We start from the raw sequence: 11,305 nt of genomic DNA on the forward strand, positions 1-11,305 counted from the left end.
ATTTTTTGAGAAGTCACCTTTCAATAAATGTCATTTTGGAAAATCTAGCTGCTCACTTTTACTCAGTACTTTTACTTTTAATACTTAAGTAGATTTTGTGTCAGAAATTTCCTTTTGATACTTAAGTACAAAAAATATCAGATACTTTAAGACTTTTAATCAAGTAATATTTTTAGAGAAGACTTTAACTTTTACTAAATTATTTTTATGATAAGATACTTGTACTTTTACTCAAGTATCACTTTGAGGTAATTTATACAACAATGGATCACACAATGAAAGGAGAGGTTTTGATGCATAGTGTTCTTTTATCTTATCTAAAATTAGAGGATTTYAATTCTGGGATTTGCTGTAAAAAGTTTCACTCACAACATTTGAATAWTATTAAATGCCCCCTAAATATTCAAGTACATTTCATTACAACCCTTCTTTATACAATGTGTATCCTCGATGTGTGTTTTACAGCAAAACGACGGGCAGTTCACGGTGATCCAGCTTGTTGGTATGCTGCGTGGCATCGCTTCAGGCATGAAGTACCTTGCCGACATGAATTACGTGCACCGCGACCTTGCTGCCCGAAACATCTTGGTCAACAGCAACCTTGTGTGCAAAGTGTCAGACTTCGGCCTCTCACGCTTCCTGGAGGATGACACGTCAGATCCTACTTACACAAGTGCTCTGGTATGAAATGTTTAAGGTTTACTTTCACCTGTTCACATTCCCTGGGGGTATCTGTCTAAAATAAGTTTAAGGTACTTTTTTATGGATAAGAGTGTGTCTGAGACTTGTAGACAATCTTTTTGATGTTTTGTAGGTTATATTAAAGGGTTAAGAGGTTCWCTCCCTTTCTGTTTCCCCTATCAGGCCAAATATATTYCCCTTCCCGGTTCTCTTTTCCTTTCTTCTGTAGTATTGAATACAYCACACTTTCCTCCCAAAGGTTTTGTTCTATCCACCTCCCAGTTTGGATTACTATCAGTATTGTTGCAGTGATCTGTGCCTCTCTCCTGAGCCAGGACTCTGTCACGGTCAGATTTCGGTCTCACCTCTCTTGCTTTGGTTGTTCTTTTCATGTTCACAGGGAGGGAAGATCCCTATCCGATGGACTGCACCAGAAGCAATCCAGTACAGGAAATTCACCTCTGCCAGCGATGTGTGGAGCTATGGGATCGTCATGTGGGAAGTCATGTCCTATGGAGAGAGGCCTTACTGGGACATGACCAATCAAGATGTACGTGTTTAACATGCCTATTGTTTTTTCTCCACAGAAGTTGTTAATTTTTTAGCCTAGGGGCCACCCCGCAAACAGTTACTCAAATCCTCACTACAGATTTATTTCTGACTCTCCGTGTTTCATTAAAGCCTCAAATTCCTCAGAGACAAATTTGGTCACTGGTATCTGCTTTCCCTTAGCTAAACACATGGGTTTTTATAGGAAAATTCCCCCCCACACTCACCACAGAGACTTAATCAGATAATTTGAAATGCACAGCAGTGCTCAGTGGACGATTTCTGCTCTTGACTGGAGCCTCCATTTTCTATCTCCCTCTGGGTAGTGAAGGAGAGAGCAAATTATGGGGAGAGAGATAATGAAAATAGTTTCAAATTGAAAGTGAGAACACTAATGTGCTAAGAGGGACTGAGGACCTCAACAGTTATCATATTAGCAGCTCCAGATAGTGTTTCTGCTCCACCGGGGTCCTCGTTTGGAGGTCTTGTGAATAAGATTAATCGAAGTCTGAATGGAGCTTCTTTAATGACCCTGATAATGAGCAGGGGATCATGCACCCTCCACACAAGTATCCTTGGGGTTGTTCTCCTCTGTTAACTGTGCACCACCTCTGTGTACAAGCGTCGACATTTCTGTAAGGTGCCTTTATGGGGAGAGGACATTAAATAAGTGGTATTTTACAACTTCTAAAAAAAAACAAATCAAACTTAGTAATTTATACAATCTTTTTCCTCTTGGATCACATCAGTACACAGAAACTGGTAAGTACATTTATCTCTGCACAAGTTTTGTTTAGAAATGCCACAAACTCAAAATAAATAGATGTGTCACACTTGAGATATTTCATTCTTAAACTTTGGAACCAGTGGAGTAAATTTAGCAGCTTAAATATAACACATAATTAATCTTCCTTCATATTGATCAGTGAATGTTATTTTTATGCCTCCTCTCACTGGGGCCAGAGCCATACTGTTCTCTGGCTGGCTATGTGTGTGGTGTCTGGCCATCACAGGTGGTCTTGTGTGCAATATCTCCTGAAAGAAATCATATATTTGCTTATAAATAGACATAGTAACTCCATTAGACTGATTAGATTTGGGCAACAAAGGGTCAAAGGCCAAAGTTATTTATGATGATTGGTAATATAAAACTGGCATTTGCTTCAAAGTCAGACTTGTCTAGGGCACATGGAGGCATACCAATCGATGCTGTGGCGTTGAGTTCCACCTTGTTGATCGTAGTTTTTTAATTAAAATATTTATTGCGGTATTTTATGAAATTTTAGTTTTTACAAAAAAGAGGGATATCTTCTAAAACAGTGTTTTGTACTATTTAGTCCATCGCTTGATTTTTTTTTTTGGAAAATCCCACCTTAAAAGAAGTACCGTATTTATGGTAAACAGTACTAAACTTATAGAGCGCTTTTCAAGTCCCTCCGGACTCCAAAGTGCTTTACACTAACAGACATTCACCCATTCACACTCACATTCACACACTGATGATGGCAAACTACACTGTAGCCACAGCTGCCCTGGGGCACACTGACAGAAGCGAGGCTGCCATGCACCAGCACCACCGGACCCTGTGACCACCATCAGTAGKCAAGGTGGGTGAAGTGTCTTTCCCAACGACACAACGACTGAGACGGCTGGACGGGGGATTGAGCCAGCGACCTTCCAGTTCCAGGACGACTCCCCTAACCACTCCGCCACAGCCGCCCCAATGAAGTATAATAAGTAAAATTAAATCCATAAAATCATACATAAATTTGGGGGGTAGTACTATACTCGGATAAATATTTTTACTTATGTATTTTAACTGAAATATCGGCTTAATTCACAAAATTATTGAGCGGAAATGAGACCGCATCGTAAAAATCAGTTGAAACGAGCTCACCTCTGACACTCCTCCGTGCTTCAGAGCGAGATAATAACAGATCCAGGCAGGAGACATGATGTGGAAAAAGGAGGGGAAAGTAGTCCTGCACCTTAGTAATGATAACAAACTAATGACATTAGCGTGTGTCCGGGCCACTCCTCGAACAACAACAAACACGTTTGTCTGTAATGGCTGCYGTCTACCGGTGTTCTGAAAAAAGTTTGTACCCCTGAAAAAATGTTTCCCCACCAGAGGGGGCGCTTACGAGTGGGAAGTAATCTGCTTTTCCCCACAATATGGCCCAAATCTCATGTGAAGTCTCTGACTTTTGTGTTGGCGCCTCCTGGTGGACTATGTGTAAAATGCCAGAATTCATATGATGCTGCTACAGCTGATATGTATTTGTTGTCAAAATACCTTTTAGTACATATGTTGTTAAAATAAAATGAACAGTCCAATGATCATTTTACTGATATGTATAAAGACTGCAAAGGCTGAAAAATCTTGAAGTCTGTATGAAATTGGAGGTAGTTTGAGGATTAATTTTTTTTATGCTTTTTAAGCTAAAAAAGGGGAGGGTCGTATTATACATGAGATCGTAATATACATGATACGGTATGTCTGCCCCCTTAGGTCATCAACGCCATAGAACAAGACTATCGACTGCCCCCACCTATGGACTGTCCCAGCGCGCTGCACCAGCTCATGTTGGACTGCTGGCAGAAGGACCGCAACAACCGGCCCAAATTCAGCCAGATTGTCAACAACCTTGACAAGATGATTCGCAATCCCAACACATTAAAGGCCATGACTCCTTTATCTTCAGGGTGAGTAAAAAGCAGACTCAAATCTTTCTATTTTCTGTCTTTCTCTTTAACTCTCCACGTGGTATTTATCTTTATAGAGATATAGATATTTTGGTTAGGTGTAATTTTACACAAATATGAATAACATCCTGAAATGTATGATGATCTTGGGTTTTTTCAGTGCAAAGGCTTTGCATTGTTAACGTGAAATTCGAGCCATTGCGACAGTGTCATCTACGGCACGTTTCCCATTTGCCAAACGGCCTCTCTGGTTTCTCCTGGCGCCAAGCGGTTATGTAAATTAAAGCCTTTTGGTTTGATAGATCCAATCCTTCCCACGAAATGCTTCAGGCGAATTCTGGGTTGAAACTGTTTTCAAAACAAAGCGTTTTCAAGCATTTTTGCTTTGGGTGTTAGTTCGCTCCGAGAGCCAGAGTTTTCTGATTGCTTTTATCCCTCTCTGTACTTTCACTGGTGCCAGAGTGGAGGACCGTGGGCCAGATTTTCCACAGACACTGAGTGGATACAGTGGCTCCCTGAAGACTATCACCTCATTTGGAAAATACCCTTTATGAGAAATCTGTTTGGAAATTTTTTTTCCCAAGGATTAAGCTTGTGGGATTTTCTAAGTTCCTTCCAGCATTCTGAAGTTGTAACATAATTATTCATGTTTGAATCACATGCAGGTGGTCTGAACTGACTGTGATGTGAAAACTCTTTATTTTGAATTGCTAAAGCCCTCTGCTTGTTTCCCCTACAGTGTCCATCTCCCTTTATTGGACCGTAGCATCCCAGACTTCTCCACCTTCAGCAGCGTGGACGAGTGGCTGGATGCCATCAAGATGGGCCAGTACAAAGAAAACTTTGCCAATTCTAACTTTTCCACATTTGATGTGGTGTCTCAGATGACCATGGAGTAAGTAATGATGATGCCTTGCATTTAAATTCTGATAACTATAAAAAAATGTTAAAACTATCTCAAGAACTGGGTTTTCTATCTGACTACAGTTTTAGCAGGAACTGGACTCTGTCTGTGGCCTGGATGCGATTTTCAGATCATAACGATGTAGCTGCGAGGTTGAACAGTGAGCACCACGGCTTGAAGCTTGACAGCAGAGTTTATTCTCTCTCATGTGTTTAACAGGCCTCACTTTGGTTTCAGTTTAAAACTTAAAAGGAAATGCTAGAAAATATTGGCTTTCAGAAAAAAATTCAAAAATTCATGATACTTTTTGAAAAAAATGGTTCAATAGCCGTGTTTCCATCCAATTTTAATTCGAATTTTGAGTGAATTTTTTAAAATTTCGCAAAAAGGAAAAAAAACAAACAAAGAAATGCGAATCAGACGTGTTTCCATCACATATTCCATCAATAACGATTATTGTACAGCACTTGCTGCCAATCAACTCTTTCTATATTAATGATTATTGTACAACACCTTGTGAATTCCATTTCTGTGAAAGGTGGTCTATGAATAAAAACTTACTTACTTACATCAGCTGGCTTGAAGCAAATCAGTTACATCAGACGCATGCGTGTAGTAAACAGGAAGTAAAAGTCGCATCTCAGGACAATGGAGAGAAGTTATCAGGAACGTGTTGCTACTATCGGGAAAGTTGTAATTATTCTGTCATATCAACTGGTTCTGGTGATGTTACTGCTGTCTGGAGACATAGAGAAAGAGATGCAATTCTAAACCCAAAAACCACCTCAAGCGAGCGTATGAACTTTTATGCGAATCAGAGGACGTTTTTTCGAACCATGCCATTTCCATTCACCTTTTCTGATGCGATACTTTAAAATGCGCATTAAAAAACGCTGATGGAAACATGACTAATGTTAGTGGGACAACAACATTACAAGTCTGAGATTTGCCTAGAGAGATTTTTAGCTTCAGTTCTTTTGATAAAACAGATGGCAATGCATAACCCATCAAATGTGATTACCAATGAGACTGAGCATAATGGGAGAGAACTTTGTTTTATGGATAAATAACAGTGCATCGGTGACTAAATAACGTTTGCAGATGCTACTGCTTCTGTGTTGTGAAGGCTGTTTCACTAAAGTAGAGGAATAGATGTTTATCTGTTTCAGCTGCATTCTGATGGGCTCAGTGACATAAAGTACCGTCACAAACACATTGACTTTTAATTTTCATTTTTTGTTTGGTTTTCTGGCATCAAAATAACTGTGATCAGAAATACTTTATTGTGTCTTTTGTTGTGATTCTGCATTTCTTTATATATCAGTCCTGATGAACACTTTCCAGGTTGTCTGTTTATGCTAGCACTGATGAGTATGGGTATAGACGGGTTGGTTTGTGTGGTGACTGTGGTAAGTTTAGTCTGACATCTGTTTCTGTGCTTCACAGTGACATCCTGAGGGTCGGTGTGACTTTAGCAGGCCATCAAAAGAAGATCCTGAACAGCGTCCAGATGATGCGGGCACAGATGAACCAGATCCAGTCAGTGGAGGTTTGACCCTCCTGAGAGGAGCAGAGGGGAAAGAAGGCTGTTAGGACACGGGGCTCGGGATGTGGAGGACGGAGTGGATTTTTTTTCTCCCGTTCTTTTTTTTTTTTTGCGTGACAGTTTGTCTAGTCTTCCCACCGGGCTCCCATCAAGCCCCCATTCCCCTCTCCTGTTCCTTCTCTCCTCCGTTTCCCTCCCTTGTGACCACACAAGTCTGTGTGAGGAAGAATCCAGGCGGACCACGGCGAAGCCCCATCTTCAGAGCCAGAAACACGGGAGGTTAGAAGTGACCAGCAACTCGTTTTTCACTCTTCCACCACTTTTATTTGTTTTTCAGCATTTATTATTATTATTATTATTATTATTATTATTATTATTATAGTTTTGTTGGTTCTGATGATTTTTTGTAAAGAATTTTTTAAAGAAGAGAGAAAAAACTGATAAGTAAAAAAAGGAGTTTATCTAAATTTATAGATGATATAAAGTTGTACATTAGATGAACTGAGTAGGAAAGCTACCCTTTAAAAGGGCAACAACAAAAAAAAAAAAAGAGAAGAAGAAGGAAGAGTTGGGGAGAATGTCCTCAAGGTGTGAATATTGTCGTTGTTTTTAATGGACATTATGTTGGAAACACAGAGTTCTCTGTGGCCTTCTGCAAGACAAACTAGGAAGAACTGGGAACTCTACAAACTCATCCAAGTGGTTCCACAGGTAATATAATAAAAAAAAGAAATAAAAAAATGAACTGAACATTTTGTGGCATAGACTGATGTCTAAACCACAATAAATCAGACTGCCAATTTATGCAGTGAAATCAGTGCTAAAGAAAAGGAAGAAGACGACAAAACCTTTTTTCGTCACTGCAAGAAATTTTCTATATTGTTAATATTTTGTGATGAAGATCCCCTCCTACCATGCTTCCACTCACTAAAGACTGGTTTGCTTTTTTTTTAAATGTCTTTCACCATGAAATATTCACAGTTTGCCAAATAGAACTTTTCCTCTTCACACCTTAGACCTGATCCTGTACTGTACATATCAGATGCACTTGATCTGTTGTAACACGACAACTCAGAGGTAGGCTTTTTTTTAAGTGATCAGTTCAGGAGCAGAACAACTGACTGCAGAGACGATTTACAAAGTTGTCATCTTAAGTTGCTTAAGTTTCTTACTGTAGCTTGTGAGAAAAAAAAACTTGTGGAAAAAGGAAAAAAAAAACTAAATGAAGAAAACAAAAAAAATAAGAACTGTTCTTACTTCCCGCAGAGATTTTCACAGTTGAAACAACTGCTTTCATCAGACTCGACGTACATTTAAAATGTTTCATCACAGAATTCTCCCTTGTGCTTTTTAATTTATTTTATTTTTCTCTAGTGCYGTCTGTTCGTCCATGCACATGTTGTGCACTCACAACACGGGCATAAAGAAGCAGTGGCTCCCAAAGTGTCAGAACTTTGTGTTTGATAGCATGCTGAGTGAGTGCTTAATTTCACAGTGCTTTGATTTAATGCGATTACTCAAATTCTGTTTGCWGATAACTTGGGTTTGACTCGCTTGCATTGTAGTCAACATTATTTTATTTTTCCTTTTTGAAAAGACGTGTTTATGTTTTGATTGTTCCAAGTTTCAGTACCGCACACCGTTGTTTTACATTCACACATCAGGTGTTACAATTAGATGTTCGTGTTCTATTATTGCAATTTCTGTATGGGTATCATGGAACTGAAYTGCATTTCTTCTGCACTGAGTCTATACTTGTCTGACTCTCTGGATCTTCCATCAGTGCTTCACATTTATTTTTGAAAGAAAAAAAAATTGAATCATGTTGGTGCACAAAACAATGTAGATAAACAGTTTCACTTTGTAAATGCTCTTGGATTTGTCCAACCGTTTTCCTTTTTTTTTTTTTTTTTTTTTTTTTTTTTTGGTTTGCAGCGGTCTCAGCAGTCACAATGAGTGAGGTGGGGTACACTCTGGACAGGTCACAAGTCCATCACAGGGACAMATAGAGACAACACTCTWACCCACACCTAGGGAATACTTGGAGTTATCAAAACGTACGTGCATGTTTTTGGTCTAAGGGAGAAAAATGGTAGAATGTGCAAACTCCACCCACAAGGACCCCCCCGGACTGGGAGGCAATCCTGCGACCTTCTAACTCAGAGGCAACAGCTTGAGCCACTGTCTTGGTTTTTACTTTCTAGGAACTTTGTATTCATTTTGATGTTTTTTCTTGTGAGAACTGTTGCCTCATGAGGRCAGAGCTGCCTCAACTCTTTGTGTCGCAGCCTGTAACCTGTCGTACGGCTTCTTTACGGAGGATTATGGAGTCTATGTTGATCTAGTGATTCTCCAGAGATGGTGAATCAGACAGAGGGGTTATGCACACAGGCAATAAATGATAATCAGCAATGCAGAAATCCTGCTGGGCTGCACTCCCGAGAACCCAGCAGACATACACGGATGTCCAGCTGTGAGCTATCGGTCAGATGTGTCTGATCGCAGCAGGACGACTGCCCCCCGATCACAGCCGCTCTGCCCAGGCACCGTTTCCCCTCTGTGTCCTCCTGGTAACACACGCCTGTCGACCACCTGTCAGCGGCTTCCTCTGATCTGCTCGCAGTCGGCTTTCGCCAGTTGTCCGGTTTTGTCTCAGCGCGTTTGAGCGCATTAACCGCAGCAGGCGTATTGACATTCAACAGCAGGACAGTTGTGTCGTGTCTTGTCTCGATGCTCATGCCGCTGAGATTCCTCCTGACTGGACGACGCTTCCACGTCTGCGCCAACCAAATCCTCGGATGCTGACCTGAGTTCTTATATTGAAACTGTAGTTGGCTTTATCGCTGAAACCTTTCTCTAAAAAAAAACAATATAAACCTCAAAAACTGCAGCACTATCAGTCTATCTTTTATTGTTTCCAGCTGTCAAAGTCATTTCCTCTGTCTTTGCTTCACAGTTCACTGCTTGGTTTACATTACCTGCAGTAAGACACATTATAGCTAATATTACCTTGGAATCTTTTTCTACCATGTTGTAGAAAATCAAACAAGGAAAATCACGAGTCAAAATCAGGAATCAACCAGAAATGGATGCTTTGACATTAATGTTTTGTGTTTTTACTGACCTTTACCTTGTCTCCTCGTCTCCATTTCTCAGTACGGAATGGCTCCCAGTTTTTGGCGTATCTTCTCGTAGCATGAAAAATTCTCTGCCATCAGGAAAAGCACTTAATGTGCGAGAAATTAATCTCAAGTATGCACATGGCTGGTGTTTCTTTCTTTCTGTCCTTTTTTTATTTTTTTTTTGCTGAAGGCTCATTAAAACTCATTCGGATGCTTGTCCGTGGATGCTGCCAAGACTTCTGAGTTATTAATCAAGCAATTATCCTTGACATTTGCTTTGAGGAATTACCTTAAACAGGGTGTGCCGACTGTGGTAGAGCTGAATATTGCCGAAATTAATTTTTTWAATCATATTCACTCTTTTTTTTGGCTGAAAGCAAATTTATTTTTCTTTGAATAATCTGAAAAAATATAAGTTGTTTAATTGTGGAGTGATTAGTAAGATTTTTTTTTTGTTTCTTCTTATAATTCTCATTCCACAGAAGAGACCTAATGTTGTTCAGGCTGAGCAATGAATTATAAATGGGCCCTCGTGTTTAACTTAAGCAATTGAATATAAAAAAAAGCATAAAAATGTGCAACTGATTCAACTGTTACTAAAATAGGATTCACTCTCTGCTGTTATTATTTAATTCCTACAGGGTTCAGACATGCAGATGGACATATCAGATGATTTGGTCACTTGGAAAGTTAATGATTTGTATAAAAGAAAATAATTTACGTTTTATTTGTTTTACTTGCTTATTCGCTTTAACAGCTTTTGGTTTTACAAACTTTCCACAGACATAACTTATATAACTTGTAGTAAAATGTGCCATTTACACATGTCGTCTTCGGCTTCCAGCTTTTCAGTTTTCTTCTCAGAAGCAGTGTGGCAGTGAGTGATGCCTCTGGTGATTTTACACATTTGCCAACTGCATTTGATTTTATTTATTTATTTTTGTTTTTTTTTACAAAGACAGTGTATTATTTTCCCCTCTTACATCTGTGATGCAGTGTAAAAACTACAGCTCCCCCACCCTCGTGTGCCAATTTTTTAAAGGACAGAGGAGAACCACTGTGGTTGAGCGTTCGAGCTACGTGACAGCGTCGAAAACACGAGCCGTGCCCCGCTGCACCCGACCGGGCTGCATCTGAACACGACCCAGCTACCCCAGGGTCAGAGCAAGAATCCTGTCTCCTCTTGTGGCAACTAGAAAATGGCTCCTGTTTGGCTGCAGAGCGAAGCGCCAGGGCGCCCTCTGCTGGCGAGGTGTTCCAACGTTGTTATGAGTTGGATTTTCAGCTCCATTTGTTTTGTGAAAACAGCAGCAGGCAGATCTCCTCTGTTTGGGAGACTTCAGCTGCTGATGGACAAATAATGGCTGCTGCTAAGAGCAAGTCTGTGTTTTTCTTCTCCCCTCTGTTGAACAAACATTCATRCCACTACGGTGTCCTGTGTAAACTATGTGTTCTCCTCTATTGCTCCCACCTTACCTCTACATGTCCCAAACCACCCCCTCCCCACTCCACCACCACCACTAGCACACTGGCTCTTGGTCAGTCCAGTCAGGGGATGTCTACTCTGTTAAAACCCACATAATAGACCAGTGCCGGTTCAGACCACTGTGACTGATGTGGGAGATCCTGTATTTCTGTATAAATGTAAATTGACTGTAACCCTGTGAATGATGTAACAATTTCATTATTTGTAATATTGTCATGGTTTTATTTTCTAAAGTTGAAAAGCCCAACTTGACTCTCCTCAATAAAAAAATAAGATCTGTTATAAGAAAAACTGTGATGAGTAGTTTATTA

General features: G+C 40.0%; 1 protein-coding gene across 4 annotated transcripts in view; it reads left to right on the forward strand.

Annotated features, from left to right (window-relative positions):
• Nucleotides 1-11,285, forward strand: part of ephb2b (eph receptor B2b) — a 124,680-nt gene extending 113,395 nt beyond the window's left edge. For all 4 annotated transcript variants that reach the window (XM_014009597.1, XM_014009599.1, XM_014009598.1 and 1 more), the window contains exons 12-16: nucleotides 466-681; nucleotides 1,082-1,231; nucleotides 3,743-3,936; nucleotides 4,676-4,831; nucleotides 6,287-11,285. In XM_014009597.1, coding sequence (XP_013865051.1) covers nucleotides 466-681; nucleotides 1,082-1,231; nucleotides 3,743-3,936; nucleotides 4,676-4,831; nucleotides 6,287-6,395 — 825 coding nt within the window. In that variant the 3' untranslated portion in view covers nucleotides 6,396-11,285. The remainder of the gene's footprint in view (nucleotides 1-465; nucleotides 682-1,081; nucleotides 1,232-3,742; nucleotides 3,937-4,675; nucleotides 4,832-6,286) is intronic.
• The last annotated feature ends 20 nt before the right edge of the window (nucleotides 11,286-11,305 follow it).

The sequence above is a fragment of the Austrofundulus limnaeus genome, unplaced genomic scaffold, assembly GCF_001266775.1.
Source record: "Austrofundulus limnaeus strain Quisiro unplaced genomic scaffold, Austrofundulus_limnaeus-1.0 Scaffold59, whole genome shotgun sequence".
Classification (NCBI taxonomy): domain Eukaryota; kingdom Metazoa; phylum Chordata; class Actinopteri; order Cyprinodontiformes; family Rivulidae; genus Austrofundulus; species Austrofundulus limnaeus.